Source organism: Dryas octopetala, chromosome 5, assembly GCF_963921425.1.
Source record: "Dryas octopetala chromosome 5, drDryOcto1.1, whole genome shotgun sequence".
Lineage (NCBI taxonomy): Eukaryota > Viridiplantae > Streptophyta > Magnoliopsida > Rosales > Rosaceae > Dryas > Dryas octopetala.
Genome location: NC_141370.1, coordinates 14,044,012 through 14,063,601, shown reverse-complemented (window position 1 = coordinate 14,063,601; position 19,590 = coordinate 14,044,012). Strand labels below are relative to the sequence as shown.

General features: G+C 36.7%; 3 protein-coding genes across 4 annotated transcripts; all 3 read right to left on the bottom strand.

Moving 5' to 3' along the window:
* Positions 1–2,847: 2,847 nt before the first annotated feature.
* Positions 2,848–4,698, bottom strand: LOC147284589 (serine/threonine receptor-like kinase NFP). Its single transcript, XM_086244910.1, has one exon. The coding sequence runs from the start codon at positions 4,696–4,698 to the stop codon at positions 2,848–2,850; it is 1,851 nt and encodes a 616-aa protein (XP_086101036.1).
* A 2,087-nt stretch (positions 4,699–6,785) lies between these two features.
* Positions 6,786–9,013, bottom strand: LOC147284588 (Tetratricopeptide repeat (TPR)-like superfamily protein). The gene has a single exon (XM_086244944.1). It carries the CDS (start codon positions 8,940–8,942, stop codon positions 6,981–6,983), a length of 1,962 nt encoding a protein of 653 aa, XP_086101070.1. The 5' UTR covers positions 8,943–9,013; the 3' UTR covers positions 6,786–6,980.
* A 4,349-nt stretch (positions 9,014–13,362) lies between these two features.
* LOC147284587 (protein DA1-related 1-like) lies at positions 13,363–19,288 on the bottom strand. 2 transcript variants are annotated; one of them, XM_086243419.1, is made up of 12 exons: positions 18,895–19,283; positions 17,807–17,949; positions 17,510–17,579; positions 16,839–17,142; positions 16,108–16,228; positions 15,864–15,947; positions 14,978–15,097; positions 14,602–14,814; positions 14,438–14,500; positions 14,189–14,307; positions 14,037–14,095; positions 13,363–13,952 (listed from the first exon to the last, which is right to left on the bottom strand). In XM_086243419.1, exons 2-12 carry the CDS (start codon positions 17,906–17,908, stop codon positions 13,612–13,614), a joined length of 1,596 nt encoding a protein of 531 aa, XP_086099545.1. In that variant the 5' UTR covers positions 17,909–17,949; positions 18,895–19,283; the 3' UTR covers positions 13,363–13,611. The 2 variants fall into 2 exon arrangements, with proteins under 2 accessions (XP_086099545.1, XP_086099544.1); XM_086243418.1 differs by having other exon boundaries at positions 13,363–14,095; positions 18,895–19,288.
* Between the last annotated feature and the right edge of the window lie 302 nt (positions 19,289–19,590).

The window sequence follows — 19,590 nt, the reverse complement described above, 5'->3', positions numbered from 1 at the left end:
CGATGTCATTTTGGCAAGTTAAGAATTCAAAAAATAAAAAAAAACTTATATACGGATCACGTGAGTCACCATTTCTTTCTCCTTTCTCTAGTTTTTTTTTTTTTTTTTTCATACATAAACATAAACACTTTGCCTGCAACCTTGCCCCTGTAATTGCCACCAAGACCCAAGCTTCATGGGGTCAAAAATTTTCCTCAAACCCAGCATTTCTAGGTTCATAGGGTCAATTGATTCCATTGACCCCACTCTGGATCTGCCCCTGGTTCACTTCACCTGTAACTATATAAAATATTGGAAGAAATTAAAAGACCAAAGATTAACATAATTCAATTTAAAAAATTTCATAACCCCCCAATCCCATAAAGGTAAGAAGATGATATATGAAAATCAAAATTAATGTAGCTAGTTGGTTATCTTTAGAATCACTACATTAATGTATTTTTCTTTAAAAAGTAAGAAATTTGATGAATTTTTTTTTTGTTTAGGAAAAATCCTTCAGGCAAAAGAGTCCCAAAACCCAATAAACAAGGTGATAACCTCAACCTGAGTTGGAGGGAGTACAAAGACGTCAAAGAAGCGGATTAACAAGAAAGCAGTTTTGGACATATTGTAAATTCATTGGCAATATGTCTATACTGGTTCAATCCAACTCTTTTTAATAATTCACCGATCCACCAACATGATTTAACTGATCCCACGATACAGAAAAGAAAAATAATTATTTTTGATATAAATGTACCACTATTTGGATCTGTAATATAAAGTAAAATCAAAGGGCAGTGTCGCTTTGATCATTAAAAAAAAAAAAAGGTAAAATCAAAGGGAATATCATTTGATTATGCAATTGATTTGCCAATAATACCAACTAGTGATTGGTCCAAGTTTAAATCTTGCTCTTTCATAAGAAAATAATAAATAAATAAAAAATCGATTTGGGAATGACAAAAAAATTACTAGTAATAATCTAGATGCCCTCTCTCAATTTCCATAGACGTAAATCAAACAAATGACTATATTGATATAAGGCAATTTGCAAGGCTCTGTGGTCATGTTTGGTTTAAATTTTGAAAGCTTGAGAATTTTTATATCCACGTTTGGTAAGTGCATGTATGAGAAATGATTTCTTGACCTATGAGAATCTAATACACCTAAAGGAGGGAAAATGAATCTCTCCTTCTAGCTTGGGTTTTGTTTTTCCCCTCCTAAGAAATTATTTATTGCACTTTTGTTTTGACAAATATGCCTCTGCTAATATTTGAAAATGCCAAATTAATTGAAAAAAAAAAATATGGGTTTTTTTTAATAGATGATAGTATGATTGGAAAACTGGACAATTTTCATTTCTTATTCCTGTTCAAACCAAACATGAGAATGAAAATTAAAATGTAATTTTTGGTTTACTTTTCTAACATTACCAAATAGAGAATGTTCTTCTTCCTGAAAAAGATATAAAAATATTCTACAAACCAAACGAGTCATACGGTAGTTTCAAACTACTTCATCCAAATGCACCATAATTGAATTAAAATGAAAACGAGATCCTCAACTAAAAATAGAGGTATAGTTGGAGTCTTTTTGCTAAAATAAAGTGAACCTGCATTGCATTTAAGATAAAAATAAATAAATAAAAAGCTTTTGAGATAGCTCAAGTGGTGAACATGAGTAGAGTCATGAATTAGAATTATGACAAATCTATAGTTCAATATGTAACAAAAAAAAAAAAAAAAAACAAGAAACAAAAGTAAAAACATGTTTTTTCATTATTGGACTAGACATTATACAATTTTTCACCTCAGCTTTATGTACATTTTAATTTCATGATAAAAAGTTGAATTAATGACATGAAATATTCATTTCTAATGTTGTAGAATAAATGTGACTTTTAGGTAGACTGCATTTCATAAAAGTTTCGTCTCCAACTTGATCCTAATGGTGGCTTGTCTTTATAAGTTTGTAAGAATCTTGAGTGTCCAACTCTAAGGACAATTTTTTGGGCCAACTCTAAAGAAAAGTTTGGTATTAGATTAAAGACAAATTTTAAGTGTCATCTCGACAGTTGAGATCACCCAATTTAACAGCCATGGTAATGCGGCCCATTAGTTGGCATGACAATTGAGTAGACATACAAGCCCATGATCACAAGTGTCAAAGACCAAAACCCCATTTCATTATGTATAAAAAATTACTAAATGAAGATGTGTTGGCAACTTCAATATAGTTTCGTGATAAAAAGAAAAAGAAAAGAAAACTTCAATATAGTTTGATTTATAATAAAATTATTTTTATGTAGATATAATTTTGATTTTATTGAGAGCATGTTTCCTAATGTTTTCATTTCTATTTTAAAATTTAATTTTAATAAAAAAAAAAGAAAGAAAGAAATATGATAGAGATGAGAGAGAATCACGTTTATATGAGATACTTGAGTTTGTACTACCTCCCGAGTCATAAATACTTATTCCACTTAACAATTGAATTTGATATAATGAGTTTAATGGATTATGGCTGTCTGGGCATGGCTGAAGCAGTTCCATTCAATTCCATGTCAATGTCACTCTATCAAAGAAAGCAGAGAAAATTCTTTGTGAAAGTAACAGAAACATGTTTCGGTTGCTCGATTTATGTATTTAACAAATTACTATGTATTTCACAAACAAGAATCTATGCTTCCAACATATGATTATTTTGCATATAGCAAAAAAAGTATACACTCAATTCCATCATCACCAAGAAAACTTTTAAACTAGCTGAAAACTATACACCCAATTCCATCATTCAGCACTTTAAGGAACTGCAAACTGCAAATAAGTTTTTAGTACATGATTAAGAATATATAAATATACTGAATCAACGAGCAGTGATCGGACTGATTGTTTGAAGAACTTCTTCTGCTTCTAATGTAGAAGTCCAAGACCCTTCCAATGTGGACTCAGAAGTTGAATGAGTAAGCACAGAGAGGTTGAAGACGACCTCCGCCATACTTGGTCTTGCTGATGACTTCTCCTGTGTGCAAGCCCTTGCCAAGGCTATCAAGCTCAGAGCACCATCAATGGGATAGAAGCTCTCCAAGTTTGGATCCATCCATTCTCTTAACCTCTCCTGTTTTTTCTCTTCAGCTTCCAAAACCCCCCTAACATCCTTCCACAACATTATAACCTCACCATTCTCTTTTGTTTCCATGCCTTTCCTTCCTGAGAGCAAAGCCATCAGAACAACCCCAAAAGCGAAAACATCCACTTTCGGTGTAATATAGTTTGCAGCTGCTGCTCTAGCCACGGAGAAATTTGCTATCTTGGCCTTGAACTTGGAGTCGAGAAGTATGTTGCTTGTCCTGATATCCATGTGAACTATTCTTGGTTGCGTGTGTTCATGCATGTACTGCAGGCCATTGGCAACATCTAGAGCTATGTGTAATCTCTGGTTCCATGTGAGGATCATCATAGAACTTGAAGTGGTCGAAGATTTATGGTGCAACCATTTGTCAAGTGAACCATTTTCAGCATATTCATACACCAAGAAGCGATTCCCGTCTATTTCAGATGAAATTCCCATTAATTTCACCAGACTTGCATGATTTACCTTCTGCAGAATATTTAGTTCCTCAGTGACATCCTCCTCGGTTTTCTTTACAGCCAAGGCCTTCCCATCAATTATGGCCCTGTATACAGACCCTCCAATTCTGCAGTGCTCGTTTAGATTCATTGTTGCCTCCATAATTGTTTTGATGTCGTACACAATTGCCTTTCCTAGATAGCTTGAAACTCCAGGAAGAAGCTTATTCGTTATGAACTTAAGGTCAAAACTCTCATCACTTTTTCCATCTTTCATTTGATACAATTCAGGTGCCTCCAGAGATGAACCATTACCGTACAGAGCCTTCTTTTTCTTAAATATACAAGTATAGACCATGAACATTAACAGAAGGGATAGAACACTTGCCAAGCTTACGATGAGAATGAGCATCCACCGGTGCTCGAATATGTGTCTTCCATGAGGGGGTTGGGGTTGAGAAAGAGCAGGGAGCTTTGACACCGGGATCACAACCGGAAGGTGCACTGCGGAGCTGAAGTTCGAGTAGTCATTTGTATCTACGATGTCAGCCACCGACACATTAAACTTGGCACTCACTTGAAAGATGTCATCACTGGGTTGCCATATGTAAGTGATAAAATTTTGAATTCCAATATCTGAATACATCTTTGAGGGGCATTTACAGAACAGAGGAAAGGTTACTTTGACACCAATCTGCAAGAGGCTTGGATTCAGAGTAGGGTTCATATCTCCCACTTCATGCCAATTAGTGAGATTCTGTAATGAATTGAGTGAAACTAAGAAGTAGCTATCTCCTTTCTTGATCTCATAGGTGATGTTCGCAAAATAGCGGTTTCCAGTGCAACTGCAGGTGACGGGTACTAGTAAGAGTTGACCTGCAATTAATTTGGTCTTCACAGAGGCTAGATTACTAGCCTTGGCAATTGATGAGCTACTGACCCCAAATAGAGTGGATATGTTTTCCAGATTCATAAATTCTGGAGCCAGGACAAAGTAAGATACATATGTTTCACACGAAGGAGGTGCATCCGCAGAGCACGAAAAGTTTGGGCTGGGGCTGGATGCTGGTTGAGCTAAAAGTTGGTTGGTGAAGCAGAGTAGTAGAAGAATACAGAGAAGTTGGGAACAGAGGAAGGAGATTGCCATTGCTATGACCTCTATTATGGTTATGCAGGCTCTGAAGTGGTTATTGACTTATTGTAATATTTGCTCAATAATAGAAAGCTAATTACGTAATCCTACTAAAGGTTGATGGTATCCAGGATTTTAAAATGGGGTGGGCTAAACTTAGCTTACGAGTGAAACTCGACCGTATAAATGAATTTCATTAGCAAAAAAAAAAAGTTACACCTAATTAGGGGAAACATAATGAGCCTTACTCTAAAAATGCATATCTAAACAAATGAAAAAAATCGCACAAAAAAAAAGATAGCAATACAACAATTAAATATGCAATGCAAATACAATATAATACTATCTAAGTTGGGTCATATGTTTCTTCAAATAGCAAAAATCATTAAGTATCGATACTATTAGAAAATTCTCTTTTAATGTGGATGATCATACAATAATAACTTGTAGACCTATAAGTATGAGTCACTTAGTTAATACCTTGAAAATGAATATCTGCACATAAAAGATATACAACTTAAATTTAGAATTGCATGTCTATTGTTTATATGTTCCCAAATTTTCAAATCCCAACTTGATAGGTTCCCAATTTAGAATTTTATATTGTTTTATATGTTCCCAATCAATTTGTAATTTAACCATCACAATAATCAAGCTATAGTTTAATCAAAAAAAGAATCAAACCCTAATTTAATTATAAAAAATAATCAAAGCTCTAATTTTAAAATTGCAAAAATTTCTAATTTTAATAGATAGTTGAGCCAAAAAAAAGTATAGAGATTGGGTGCAAATACATATATAATACCTTGGCGGCTTGGCACTCCTTGGAGATTGGAGGGTTGAGCTATTTGTGTGGGGCCGGAGAGATGAGTTTTGGAGCTGCAGAGGAAAGAAGTTGGAGCAAGTGCGGATCTATGGGCTGTTTTTGGGGGGAGTGGAAGTAAGTAAAAGTAATTTTTTTTCATTAAACAAAGAGGCAGTAGCTGCAGCATGTGAAAAGTTGTTCCTCAGCAGAAAAAAAAAAAAAAAAAAAACTTAAACTGTGGGTAGTGGGCTACTGTGCTTGGGATGGAAATTGGGTGGGCTAAGCTACCTAGGTAAGCTAAAAAACCAGAAAAAGAGCATGGGCTGCAGCCCATGCAGCCCACAACGTGCATTCGTCACTGTTGATGGAATAGCTCAAAGGCATTGTAAGGAGCTTTCAATCCAAATTAAAAGGATATAATTTATATAAATATCCAGGGGACTTCTGTCTCTAGCTTTAACTTGAACGAGTCCTCTTGTCCTTCCATTGGACATCATAAAAAATTGTAAATGCAGTATCTTTGAAGTCACTTTTATGAGTTCAAACACAAAATAGATCCGAATACATCAAGCCTTCCAGCACTTTTCTATTTTCTTTCTGCTAAGAAGCATTCAAAGACCTCACATTAGTTTAAAACAAAAACCCAAGTTGAAACGGCAAGTTGTCCGACCTACTTCTATTTAATAAAGCAAGAGAATATTGTGATTGTTTCTATTACATTATAACCATGGCATCAGATCATTGTATCACCTAAAGATGTGACCTGATAAAGGGTTGTTTATTGTTGACAAAAATGCGCAGCTCACTTTTATTGGCCCTTAGAAGGCCAAAATAGGTAATGGGTTGGCCTGTTTTTTTTTTTTTGGTCGAAATGGGTTGGCCTGTTGGAAAAAGCCAATCTGATGACACTCGTATGCTTATGTCAAGACAACGACAACAGACAAATGATTACTCCAATCAAAAGAGTTTTGAAGTCAGGTGACTCACAATCCAATCATAATAACCACATATTAGCTGCTAAGTGGCTGCAAGAGAGATATGCATAACAGGATAAAACGGCCGCCCATGGTAGATTATTGAAAATAATTTTACTTCCATATTCAATACAAGCAAATAATCAGGCAATTCAAAAGAAAAAAAAAATTAATTCATTTCACACAGCCGGGCAGTGAGCACAGGACGAACTAGTCTTTAGTTACTAAAGAAAAAAATTGCATTTGTATCATAGACGCATACAAGCAAATAAGCAGGCAATACATTTTCATCAATGGTTAAAGACTTGAGAATTGATTTCATTTCCATCCACCATGAAGGGGAAAAATGCCAGTACATAACATTACAAGCACATACATCTTTCAGTTTTTCTTCCAAGAAAAAAGTATCGGTAGTTCATTGCTCTTAAGATACAAAGGAGTACGGCAACTGCCCTTAACTTCAAGATATATGTATTGAAGTAATCAGATACGAAATAAATCATTGCATATTTAAAACTCTATTCACCAGCTGATGCAAAGCTATTGGAGTACATAGAAAAAACTTTTGTAAGATCTGCAGCGCTCACTGTCCATATGTGACCACGCAATGTGAGTGGAAGGACATCACTTATTTCCTCACAACTCTCTTCTACAGCAGCAGCTTCTCTCCGCTTGCCTTCCTTCCAAAGACTCTTTACAAGCAGCTCTTTTGTGGCAGCGTCAGGCATCAAATTTAAATTCCTCAAGTCTTCAAAAACCCTCCACGCAAGAGCAGCTCTCTCAGACTTGCAATATGCTTGTATCAGTACTTTAAACATATAAGCATCTGGCTGGACTCCACTCTGCTTAAACATTGCAAAGAGTTTCTGCACGGTTTTGATGTCCCCACTTAGTGCAAAATGATGCATCAATCCGGAAAATGTCTGGATATCAGGGAAAATCCCATTCAAGATCATCTCTTCGAGTACATCCAAGGCATCAGAATTCCTCCCACACTTTGTCAATGTCCTTAAGAGAGATGAATACAGAAGCATCAGATTAAAATTTGATATAGGGCCACAAAGGTTTCCATCATCGCGAAAGACCTTCAGAGCAGCATCAGCATTCTTCGAGAGACCATAAAAGTCAATGATCAACCTGATGGTGCAGAAGGGCAATCTCATTTGCTCCATCCTTATTTTCGATAAGAGCTTATCAACCAATTCAGCAAGTCCATGGCGTGCTAAAAGGGTCATCATCCTTTGTACTGTGTAAACATCATGAGTAAAACCTGGCTGACAAGCAACCCAACAGAAAAAATTCCAAGCGGTTTCTGCTGATTTAAAATTCCTAAGAATCTTGCATACTAACCTAGTTGTCCACACAAATTTTGCCTCCTCTAGTGCTGATACCTCATCAGGGCTCCATTTTTGCAAGGCACTTGCCAAAGATCTCGGGTCTAACCATGGTTTTAATTGAACCCCATTACCACCGTCACCTTCACCAACATGACCAACATTCTCATCCTCATCCTCATCCTCAGCATCATCACTACTATCAACACAATACCTTATATTCTTGATACCCTCATTGGGCAACATTTCTCTTAGAAATTCATCTGTATCCTGGACAAACCCTGCCTCTCGAATTTGTTCCAATGACAAACGCATAGCTCGGCCGGGCAATAACCCATCAACCCGCATTTCGTCAAGTAAAATCTTAACCTCATCAAACTGTTTGACACCAACGCATGCCTCTACCAAAAGTGAATACTGGTTCAAAGTGCGCTTCACCCTCATCAAGGGCAATATCTTAAAAACCTCCATTGCAGACTTCCACTTCCCAGAATTCACAAGGTGCTCAATCATCACCGTATACGTTCTACTATTCGGAATTGCCCCTTCTTCAACCATCATATGGAAAATCCTCACAGCCTCAGAGTCTTTACCCATTTGGGCATACAGGCGCATGACGATGTTATAAGACTCAGTACATACACATTTGTCCGAGGCTCTATACTCATTCCATACCTTAAGAACTGCTTCGAGGTCTCCGGTGGCAGCTTGCCACTGCATAAGGTTCATGAAGCTAATACAAACGTTCCGAAACGTTCCGGAATTGACTGCTTCAATGAGGTATTTGAGCTCCCCTGCTCTGCGAAACTTGGCGAGGACTGTACCCAAAGCATGAATGGTGTTCTGGGTATGTGTAAAATCTGGGTTTGACTCAAGACATTGATTGAGTGAGAGAGCAGAGTCTGCGGAGGGAGCAGAGCGAAAGGCCTGAGTGACTACAAAAGAGTCGAGAAGGCGATCATTTACGAGCGGAGCAAGAGAGCTTGGAGAGTTGGCGCGGAGCCTGAGACGAATGGAATCGATGAGTTTGGCACGGTGGAGGTAGTGGGAGACCTTGTTGGGAAATGGGTCACGAGCATAGTGGCGAGCTTGTTGCTGGGTTATGATAATCAGCCTTGTCCCACGAAACAGCTGCTTGAAATGCATGTCAAAACATCGAACACTTGGTGTGCATAAAGTTATAAGCCATCATCAGAGCTTGGGTGTGTTGTAGGCGTTGCACTCTCTGGGCCGTCAGCAGTATCGAGCTCAGAAGTCAGATCTTCCTACATTTCTAATGGGCTTCGAAAAATAAAAATAAAAGAAAAACTGAGTATTTTGATTTTTGACCCACCCAAAATTATTTGGGTTATTTTTTTTTAAGTCTATTTTTTAAAATTTACTATTTATCCGGCACAAACGCTACAGTAAAATACTGTAGCGGCCCACATTTAAAAACTCAGTGCTACAGTGACGCCATTACTGTAGCGCGCTACAGTATTTTTAAAATTCCATATTTTTCCTTTCTTTATTATTATTTTTTTCATTTCAATGCCAAATGGTACATAACTACATAAACTATCCAAAAATATATATATAATTTAGATATTTTTCATTTCATAAACATGTTAAATAATAACTAATATAAAATAAAAAAAATCAAGATGAGGCATTCATAATCTTTTACGTTTTAATAGTAAATATAATTGTTACTATCGAATAGTAACAATCACCTATTGCTACTGCCGGACAGTGGCAATCAAGTATTATCATTATTTGATAGTAACAATCACTTATTGCTACTTTCTGGCAGTGACAATCCGGTATTGTTATTATTTGATAGTAACAATCACCTATTGCTACTGTCTGATAGTAACAATCACATATTGCTACTGTTTGACAGTAACAATCACATATTGAAGATAACTAATATATTTTGTTACTGTCATACAATAACAATCACCAAAATTCAAACCATAGAAAATCACAAAATTCAGAGAGTAACAATCACCTGATTGCTACTGTCACACAGTAATAATTCAGATGATTGCTAATTTGTTACTATCACACAGTAACAATCACCTAATTGCTACTGTCACAATGACAATTATTATTTATTGCCACTATCGAACAATGATTATTCTCATTGTTCTAAAAAAAACCCATAAACAACATACATATACAAATCTTATGTATTTTTCTAACATAAACACATAAAAAACAAAAATCTTTGTCTTCTTCTTTTTTTCTTTTTTGTTGAAGCTGCCGTGTGTCTTCTGTTTTTTTTTTAACAATAGCCACTGCCAAAAAAATAGCCACTGTCAAAAAAATACTATTTAACAATTGTCACTATTAGGCAGGCAGTGGCAATCACATAAAAATTAGTTCAAAAATGCAAAAAACACATCAAAACCAAATCCAAAAATCACTTATTGTTACTGTTCGGCAGTAACAATGATCTATTGTTACTGTCCGACAGTGGCAATTAAGTATTGTTATTGTTTGATAGTAACAATAAATTAGAAAATATAATTTAAACCTAGTACAATCCTTGTCAAAGCATAAACAACCAAAGAACAAACTAAAACAGAAATTATGGGTTTATCTAAGTCAACAAGAGGAAAATATAATTTCTCCTTATCTAAGCCAACAAGAGGAAAAAACCAAAAAAACCAGGAAAACCATGAGTTGTGCCTTAAACAATTAACTAAGGTCCAAGGGAGTTTCACTTGTTAATCCATTTTGAACTCCCACTAAGGCTTCAGCTGGAAGTACCCTGGAAATAGTTAATTGGAAACGTACATGACCCTGAAAAACAATAAAGTAATATATGCACTCCACATGAATCCAGATTAGTCCACAGTCCACTATTGATTTATACAACACCAAATGAAAAATGATGCTTGCTTCCTATCTCTATCCAGGAGCTTAGTGTGAAGCCACACCTTACCCAATTACAAATTCCTTCTAATCTTCATTTCCCAAACTTTATATATAGTCATTCTCACACTCTTCTTTTCCACTTAAAACTATATGTACTACTATTCTTCACTTTGAATTGAATTTGAATATCCACTCATCTTTGGAAAATGGCCACAGCTTCTAAAGAAGCTTCAACTTTAAATCTGATTAGGCAACACCTCCACAGAAACCTTCATCACCACTCTCAACCTTTGCACCTCTCACATCCCCCAACAACAACAAACCCAACCCAATTCATACCCCAAAAACACTGACAATTTCAAAATCTCTAATTACTTGCTCCCATATAATGAATTCCAAGCAAATCAATTTGAATACAAACCCCATATTGCCTACTACTCATCACAATTACCACCAATTTCAAAACAATAACATTCCAATAGTACTATAAGTCACCCAAACATTAAATATGACCTTGCAAGAATAAACAACCAAAATAAGTTCATGAGATCTCACTGTACCCATCAGAGCTCTGAGCAAAGCCAAGGACTTCTACAGTCGTCGTCTCGGTCCAAAAGCTTGCCAATTCTCGTCGATCAGAGCCGCCTCTGGCAGAAGCTACGGCACCAGGTGGCCAATTCTCGTCGAGCTTGCCCAAAAGCTTTAGTGTCAGGTCGTCGTCTCCGTCCAGCGACGGTACTAACGATTTCTTGAAGCTGATCAGAGCCGCCTTTGCCAGAAGCTACTGCACCAGAATGAACGTCGACGCGATTCTACAGGAGCAGATGATGAGGTGGTCAGCCACCACATCGTCGTTGGGTTCCAAGGTGGTGGCGCTGCCCAAGTGCGGCAGTGTGGCCATGGACTGGATTGATGAAGATGGAGAGGTAGAGGGAGAGAGACGAAGATGGAGACAAAGGAGAGAGAGGTGCGATCCCTCAGATCTGTGAGACGGAGAAAGAGAGAGAGAGAGACGGAAAGAGACGGAGTGAGAGATGGAAAATGAGGGAGACGGAAAAGAGGACCGGTTTAGTATAAACTGGGCCTTCTTCAAAAACCAAAAAAAGACATGGGTCTTAAAAGTAGTGAAAGCTCAAAATTGGGCTTTATAATCATTTACTTAAATAATTTTGTGTCCCCCTTTTTTATTTTTCTTGAAAATTTCTAATATATCCTTAAACTAAAAAGCTTAAAAAATAATTAGAAAAACGAAAAACCCCACCTACGCACCAACCACCTAGCGGATCCCACCCAACGACAACTCTCTCATTAGAATGAAACATCTTTATGGAGTAGAGTTAATTACACTTATACTATTTGAAGTTTATCGTTTTTTCACATACACCCCCTGGTGTTTCAATAATTACACATACACCCCCTAAAGTTTCAAAACTGTTGCATATAACCCCCTACATGAGATGAAAAATTATGAAAAAAAACATGTTAAGTGGTGAAATGGCCTAATAAGATTACTTAAGATGTAAGGTCCAACTTCAATACAAATATTTTATTTTTGTTTATTTATTTTTTTCTCTTGTAAGGGGTTATATGCAATAGTTTTGAAACATCAGGGGGTGTATGTGTAATTTTTGAAACTTCAGGGAGTATATGTGAAAAGACGATAAACCTCAGGAGGTGTAAGTGTAATTAACTCTTATGCAGTATCCTCTCACAATAAAGTGGATCTCACTAAAATAACGTATATGTCATACACCATACTGCATAAAAAAGTCTTTTCAAATATAAACGAGCTTACAACACTGTCACCTTGTCACCTTACTAAATGAAGATGTGACACTAACTCTTGAATGGGGCATAACCTATTGGTCATCCTCTCATAATGAGGTGGGTCTCAAGTAATGTGGTCTCGCTTCATTATAAGAAGATGCTCCATAAGACATACCCCATAAAAAATCTCTAGTAAAATTCTCTAAGTCTAGGGATGTCATTACTTAGTTTTTGCCTTTTTTTTCAGACCTTGCAACCGTTGTTTACAATAAAAGAAATGATATAAATTATGCAATTCTTGAACTGCAAAGGAAGTTGCTTCTCTGATCTAGTTTTAATGATGTATTTGAGGTGAAATGATGAATGGTGATTTTCACTCCCATTTTGTACATTTGCACTTCTCCTTATTCAATTACTGAAACATGAAAAACGTGCAAAATTAGGATGTGAAAGTTTCCACCCATATAATAATTCCATTTTTTTTTTATATTGAGTGGAGAAGCTAAATTTTCTTTTGGTAAATGTCTGGATGGTTTGTTTTTTTCTTGGCAAGGTCTTGATGGTTTTTTTGCCAGGACTGGATGGTTTATTAATTGTATTCGAGCCACAATTTAGTGTTATAGGGGCTTGTAGTTTTTGTAATACAATGCCTTTACCTCCACACCCAAATGCGAGGCCAGGTTTGAATCTCTCCCTTCCCTTTGTCCTCCTTTCCCCATTGGAGTTAGGGTGCTAAGTCCGACACACTGTGGCGAGCTCTAATAAAAGGTATGTGAACCCATTATTATTGTCTTATCATATATTAAATGTAAAGGAAAACCACAAGAGGGCATCTTATATAGGTCAACTTGATATCATGGCTAATGTCATAGGCACAAAATGTAGTTAAGTCAGTTAGAGATACTCAACTTAATCAGAAAGGCTGTCTGCAAGCAACTTCACTGAGAAATCCCTTGAATTTTCATATTCATTTCGTTACAATTTCTTCTAAACAGCTTGGATGTGTAATGTGACAGTATAATGTATTCCAAACTGTTGGGAGATGACAACAATTCATATAGAAATAAGCATTTTCATTGCCTTATCTCTATCTTATTATGTATATGGATTTTAGTCCTATAAAATTAATATGGAAAGGCCAGGGTATGGATTTATGTGGTAAGAATTATTTATATCACTCTGCAAGTCAAAGGGGAAAACTTCCTGTCATCCGAATATGGTCAAGGGTCCTCCTTAGACCATACTTTAGCACTGCTTGGTTACCTATCCTGAATCCTTCTCCATAAGCTTGTGATGAATCTGACTCAATTTGGTGTTTAAAAAAGTCACCAAGCTTCTTCTCAAAGTCAGACCGTTTACCCTTCTTAGATGATCCTGAACTAGACGAGGATGATGATGATGAGGAGGAAGACGATGATGATGAGGCAACATCACTACCAGGCGAAGAATACATCTCAGCCTCCAGCCACATATGGCCCAACACTTGGCAGATACCTTCTTCAACCTCAGGGCTCAGATTCGGATAACCTGCCAAAGAACCTATCAGTAAACCAAAGCTATCAAAAGAAAATATCCCAATATGATACATGGAATATAGTGCAGGGCAGACACCTTTAAGCCTTAGCCATGCATGCATCATCTCATGAGCCAGAATTGACCCTGTCAACAACCTGTGTTTGTAGAAGTTTTAGGTCATAACAAATAGTAGCACGACTCATGATGATGGATGGGTATAAAGAAGAAGCCAGAGAAATTAACTTTACCTAGGAAGGCCATACAATATGAGAATTGCTGTTACTTCACAGTGACGACTCAACCTATAAGGCTCAGTTACCATGTCTATCATCCGGTAGCCTGCTCCAATCTTCGGCCTCCTTAAAATCTGTAACATGGTAAGAGATAGACAGAGAGATCTTATCCAATGAACTGATAGCTTAATGAATATAAATGACACTTTTACAGCTAACAGTTGGGGGGGGGGGGGGGGGGGGGGGGGGAGAACAAGCGCCTACAGTGGTAACAGTCTGTTCTTCTGACAAGCATAGTCCTCTAGTCTCCGGCAAATGATGATGACCCTGCCCACAGTAAAGGAAAAGTTCATATAAAAAACATTAGACTGAAGAAATGAAATGCAAATCGTTTTTTAAACATGAAAGTTCTAATGCATCGGCTTTACATTCTTTTCTCCCTCCATGGCCTCGTTTAGTGCTTGTCTCTCAACCAAGAGCATTGGAACTTGCTGCTCCACTTTCATATTTAAACCTTCATAAAATTCTTGTATTTCAAGGTAAAGGGGTTGGCATTCATGAGTATCCATAATTGCTGAGTCTAGACACTCCAAACATAACTTCCGACCGTCATCAAGTAACAAATATCTTGTGTCCCTGGGCTGCAAGGTTGAGAGGTATATCATTACTAAAAACAATTGAAAATTGACACCTGCAGAAAAATGCCCTGAATGTCGTGGTTGCGGTATTCTTATATCCTTTTCAAATTCTTCAGGATTTATTGTTTGGGTGAAAAGTGGAGGGGTTATGTTTTCATGAACTCACCTCCATTCTTTCACAGCTACAACATCGAGGAGTCCTATCGCGCTCATGAGAGGGGCAGTATTTTTGTAGCCAGAAAGGATGTGCCCTGTACTCAATAAGACCAGCTGAATTTGTTGGGATCTGCAGAAAGAACAAAGATACAGAATAGTTCAAGACCTAAATGATTTGTGTGATGGCCAAGTGGAAAAATTTTAAAAAGACATATCTCACTCTATCTAACATAAATTATACATTAAAAATCTTGATGATAATATTCATAACTGAAAAAAATTAAGAAAGCAAAACAAAATAACCAGCAACATAGACAACAAGTCTTAAAATTGTTAAACAAATGCATATGTATTGCCTTACACCTGTCCAGCCAGTAGACAGAACCATCAACAAGGCTATTCAAAAAGTTGTGTTGTATTTAAGGTCACTTCACCAGACTAGTAGGAAAAAACATCTAACTGTTTGAAACTTTCACATCAAAAGGAAAAAAAAAAACAACAGAAAACAAAGCACCATTGAATAATTTCTTTTATTCCCATAGTAAGATACACTTTTACTTTGGATTATCGAACAGGAGCCTGCCAACTCTGAGAGGGTTTATAATCAGCGGACATACTATGATCTTTGCAGGACATCCCATTCAAACTTTGTTTCAGAAGAGGTTAAATAGTTAGATCATCAGAAGCCTACATTAATTAACAGCTCCTGGAGTTCCTATTAGCCTAGACATTGATCTCTAATCAATCTGTTTTTATTATAAGCAAATCAAAAAGAAAGAGAAAGTTGTATGCAGTTTATAATACTACAATACATACATCATCAACTAAATACAAATAATGCACTTACCAAATGGAAATGCTATATCATTAAAGAACTAAACAGGAGAGACACTTACAAAATTCTTGCAAACATCACATCTTGGGTGATGCTGCTCCTTGTAGCAGGATTTGTGATAAGGACGACTCCCAGACATAGAAAACTGTCACAGAAAGGAGATCTAAAAATAAACAATTTGTATACAATTCATATAACATGCATAATAATACCAATATAAAAAAATAACTCAGCCAGGCATTCAAGCATTTTGACATCCAATTCCAAAGAAAATCTTACTGAACTAGAACTACATTAATTTGGACCTCATAATCAGTAATTGGAAGATTGCAAGCATGGCAGCAAAAACAGTCTGGATGCCAAACAGCGCCCATGCAACTCAAATATCGCCCATGGCCAATCTCCAATTTGCAGCCAGCACATATCCTACAAGCAACAAGCTTCAACCTCGTCAGGTTTCATTACTATCTGTGGAATACAGTTATAAAATTACAAGAAATGCAAGAGTCAACTCTAAAGAGTCTTTTTTTAAGTAAATCTCCCATGTGAATTCACAGAGTTACATAATGTCTTGCACCTCCAAGTTGTCATAATTATAATAAAACAGCTTCAAAATATTTGTTATGCATATCTTCTCTTGTTATCGGAGAGACGCGGATTTTGGGAAGGATAAAACTATATGAACACATTTGTCTCATTCTCAGACAAGTTGCCCATTTTGTCATATGACTTGTACATTTTGTATCCATTAATACTAAATAGGTTGAAAAATCATCAGGTGTCTTAATGTATATAATTAAACATGTGAGCAGCAAGCTACAGAGATACCTAGCTCCTGTATAGGAAATTGAAAATTCCCTTGTTCTTTTTCTTTCTTTGGATCCACATCGTTCACTTATTTGGAAATGTTCACAATTGAACAACTTTTACTTGTCTTCGAACTTAATAAGAACTTATGGAGAACAGGAATTGGCATACTGCAGTAGTTAGTTTACTAGACTAGATTCAAGAGATAGAGCAAAGTGACCACACTTACCTGCTGTACCCAGATGGATAGAAGAATGGATAAGGTTGCAATATACTGCCATTATTATATTGGGGAGGAGAATCCACATTCAAACTTTCTTGAATAGCCTTTGCAAGTTGTTCATCTTCCTCCAATTGAACTTTAGCACGTTGCTCATCTTCCTCATATTTAACTTTAGCAGGTTGTTCATCTTCCTCATCTCGAACTTTGGCAGGTTGTTCATCATCATCCGATTCAACTTTGGCAGGTTGTTCATCATCGTCGGATTCAACTCTGGCAGGTTGTTCATCCTCCTCCGATTGAGATTCATCTTCTGAAAAATAAATAGGCAAATGGATACTTATAAATCAAAACTGAGACAACACCTGAAAATTTACTGATCATGCCCCCTTAGTTGACCCCAATTATACACAATTTACATCCTAAGCAAAATGGAAAATGCCACACAATCCATTATGCTTAATAGAATATGTCACAATATACATCCTAAAGCATTTTGCACAATGTCCCATGTCTAGCACTAATAGCTATTAACCCTGGAATGAAAAGTAGGGGAAAGATATTAAAGATCCCAAGTAATTCAGTTAGTCAATTATATTCCTGTCAGAAAACTCTCCTAGACTTCATTTATGCAACATATGAAAGGTACCAGTTACTCTTTGCACATTGGTGAAACTCACCAATTACTTTTTTTCCTTTTAGATCTAGTTCTGAAAGGGACAGTGCAATAGCACAATCGATATCTTCTTCCTGCAGCCCAAAATCATAGAGTCAGCATAGTACAATAATATGAAATTGCTAGCATGATCAGTATGCAGGAATATTCAGATTTTGAATCATCACACTATTTCTATAAATTAATTTGTGATGGGTAGATATCAATCTACCTACTGTGAACAAAAAGCTAGCCCATCATGTAATTAAACGTGTAGGAAGAGCAACAAAAGAAATTCTATAGAAGTCAAAACAGTAATTACCACTGAATTACGAGGCTCATCCCATGTTCTATCATGTCCATATTTCCCATGATAATGTCCTTTACGGCTAGAACCTTTAAGAATCTTAGTCAGCCAACCCATAACAAAAAATGCTATATGCCAGTGGGCTGGCAAATTTCTTCCTGCACCCAAAGTCCTTCATTTAGGCAAAGAGAAAGCATAACTTCAAATAGATAACAAAAGCAGAAAACAGAGGAAAAGATATTCAGTGCCTCACATGTTAAACCATGATTACTATAAATTATATGCAGCATTATATTAGAATCATTCCAGAGTTTAAACAAACATAAAATTAAAACATTAATGGGCATGATGAACAAGTAGTCCAATACAGACTGAGAAAGTAGATATAAAGATGAATAAATGTATTAACAACACTAGCATTCAGATGAAGTGAAGGGGGAGGAAAGTCTAAAATTGGCTTTCTCTAGAAATGATAACACAATGACATTCACAGAGCAAGAAGCAGTAAGAGTGAGATTCGAGAATATCTGCCCCCACCATACTTCAGAATTCAATCAATAAGTCATAATCTGGGAACACCCTCCACATTTAGAAGGGCAGCAGTTCAATAAACGTGCAGAAGGTAGGTGGGAAAACAGGAAGGACCAATAACCATATAACCACCCGACGAACTTAAAATATATTAAAATGACCAATAACCTTCTGAATTTCAATCTGTGGCATGCACACCCTATTGCAATAAGAGGATGTTACAATCCAATTTGAGCAAATTAATTTACCTATATTCTTTCAGAAACTAATAGCAAGAAAATAAAGAACACTATATCACACACCCCAGATGCAAGTTAGCCCAAAAAGCTTCCCTTTCACAAAATTCCAATATCATGCAGCAATCAGGAATCCAATTGAAACAGCTTGAGGAAGTAATCAAGTATCATCAAACCACATATTTATATGAGAACACAATCCACTCACCCACATGATCAAAATAAAGCAAGTGGCGCATTCCAATTCAATGGCTTATTAAATGAAATGCAACAGGTGAAAGTGAAATGAAGAAAGATATAGGTAATAACAGCAGCATCATATCTCAGAAACTCTACCTGAAACAGATTAAGAATCTGGAAAGACAGTAGAATCTAATGAATCCCAGATCAGATAAAATTCCCAATTCCCAAGATGCATAGTCACCAAAAGGAGACTAAGAGGACCCAACAAGATATTCCCCCACCATACCCTCAACAGCTTTCAACCCTGCAAATCGCTCAACTTTTCTTTGAACAAAGTCATCTAACCATTTCAGTGAAGATAAAGAGTAAAAAAGAAACCAATTTCCAAAAGGGTAATAGAAAATGGGAAACAGGTTGAAGCTTTTTGGGGGGCTTTGATCAGGGTACTTGCTTTATCTACCTCACTTTTCCTTAAAGCCCCACCAAAAAAGACAGATTTTGAAGATAGAAGGAATCAGCACCCAGACCCAATTTTGGAGGTGTGTTGAAAAGAATGGAATTGAAGCTCGACACTTTGTGCCCTTCTTTCTCCCAAGTGGGTCCTCTACCAATTCTCCACCACACTCCACTAAATATCAAAAACCCCATGAACCTTTCTAGTTGACAAAGAGTCAAGAGGGTGATGTTTGATCCTCCATTTCGTTTATACTTTCTAGTGAGTGACCCACTGGACTGTGAAAGTGAAATGGCTCTCTACCCTCCACTCCCTCAATCCCAAGGCCCTCCAAGTGGCCATTGCTATTGCTTCTTAAGCTCTTAATCCCCACTGTGCCATTCTGCCACGTACTT

Coding starts and splice junctions, on each gene's coding strand:
- LOC147284588 (XM_086244944.1), bottom strand. CDS start 8,942: ATGCATTTCAAGCAGCTGTTTCGTGGGACAAGGCTGATTATCATAACC.
- LOC147284589 (XM_086244910.1), bottom strand. CDS start 4,698: ATGGCAATCTCCTTCCTCTGTTCCCAACTTCTCTGTATTCTTCTACTA.
- LOC147284587 (XM_086243418.1), bottom strand. CDS start 17,908: ATGGGTTGGCTGACTAAGATTCTTAAAGGTTCTAGCCGTAAAGGACAT. Junction 16,229..16,838: donor TATCCATCTGGGTACAGCAG/GTAAGTGTGGTC, acceptor TGTTGCTTGTAG/GATATGTGCTGGCTGCAAAT. Junction 15,948..16,107: donor TTCCAATTACTGATTATGAG/GTCCAAATTAAT, acceptor TTTCTGTGACAG/TTTTCTATGTCTGGGAGTCG.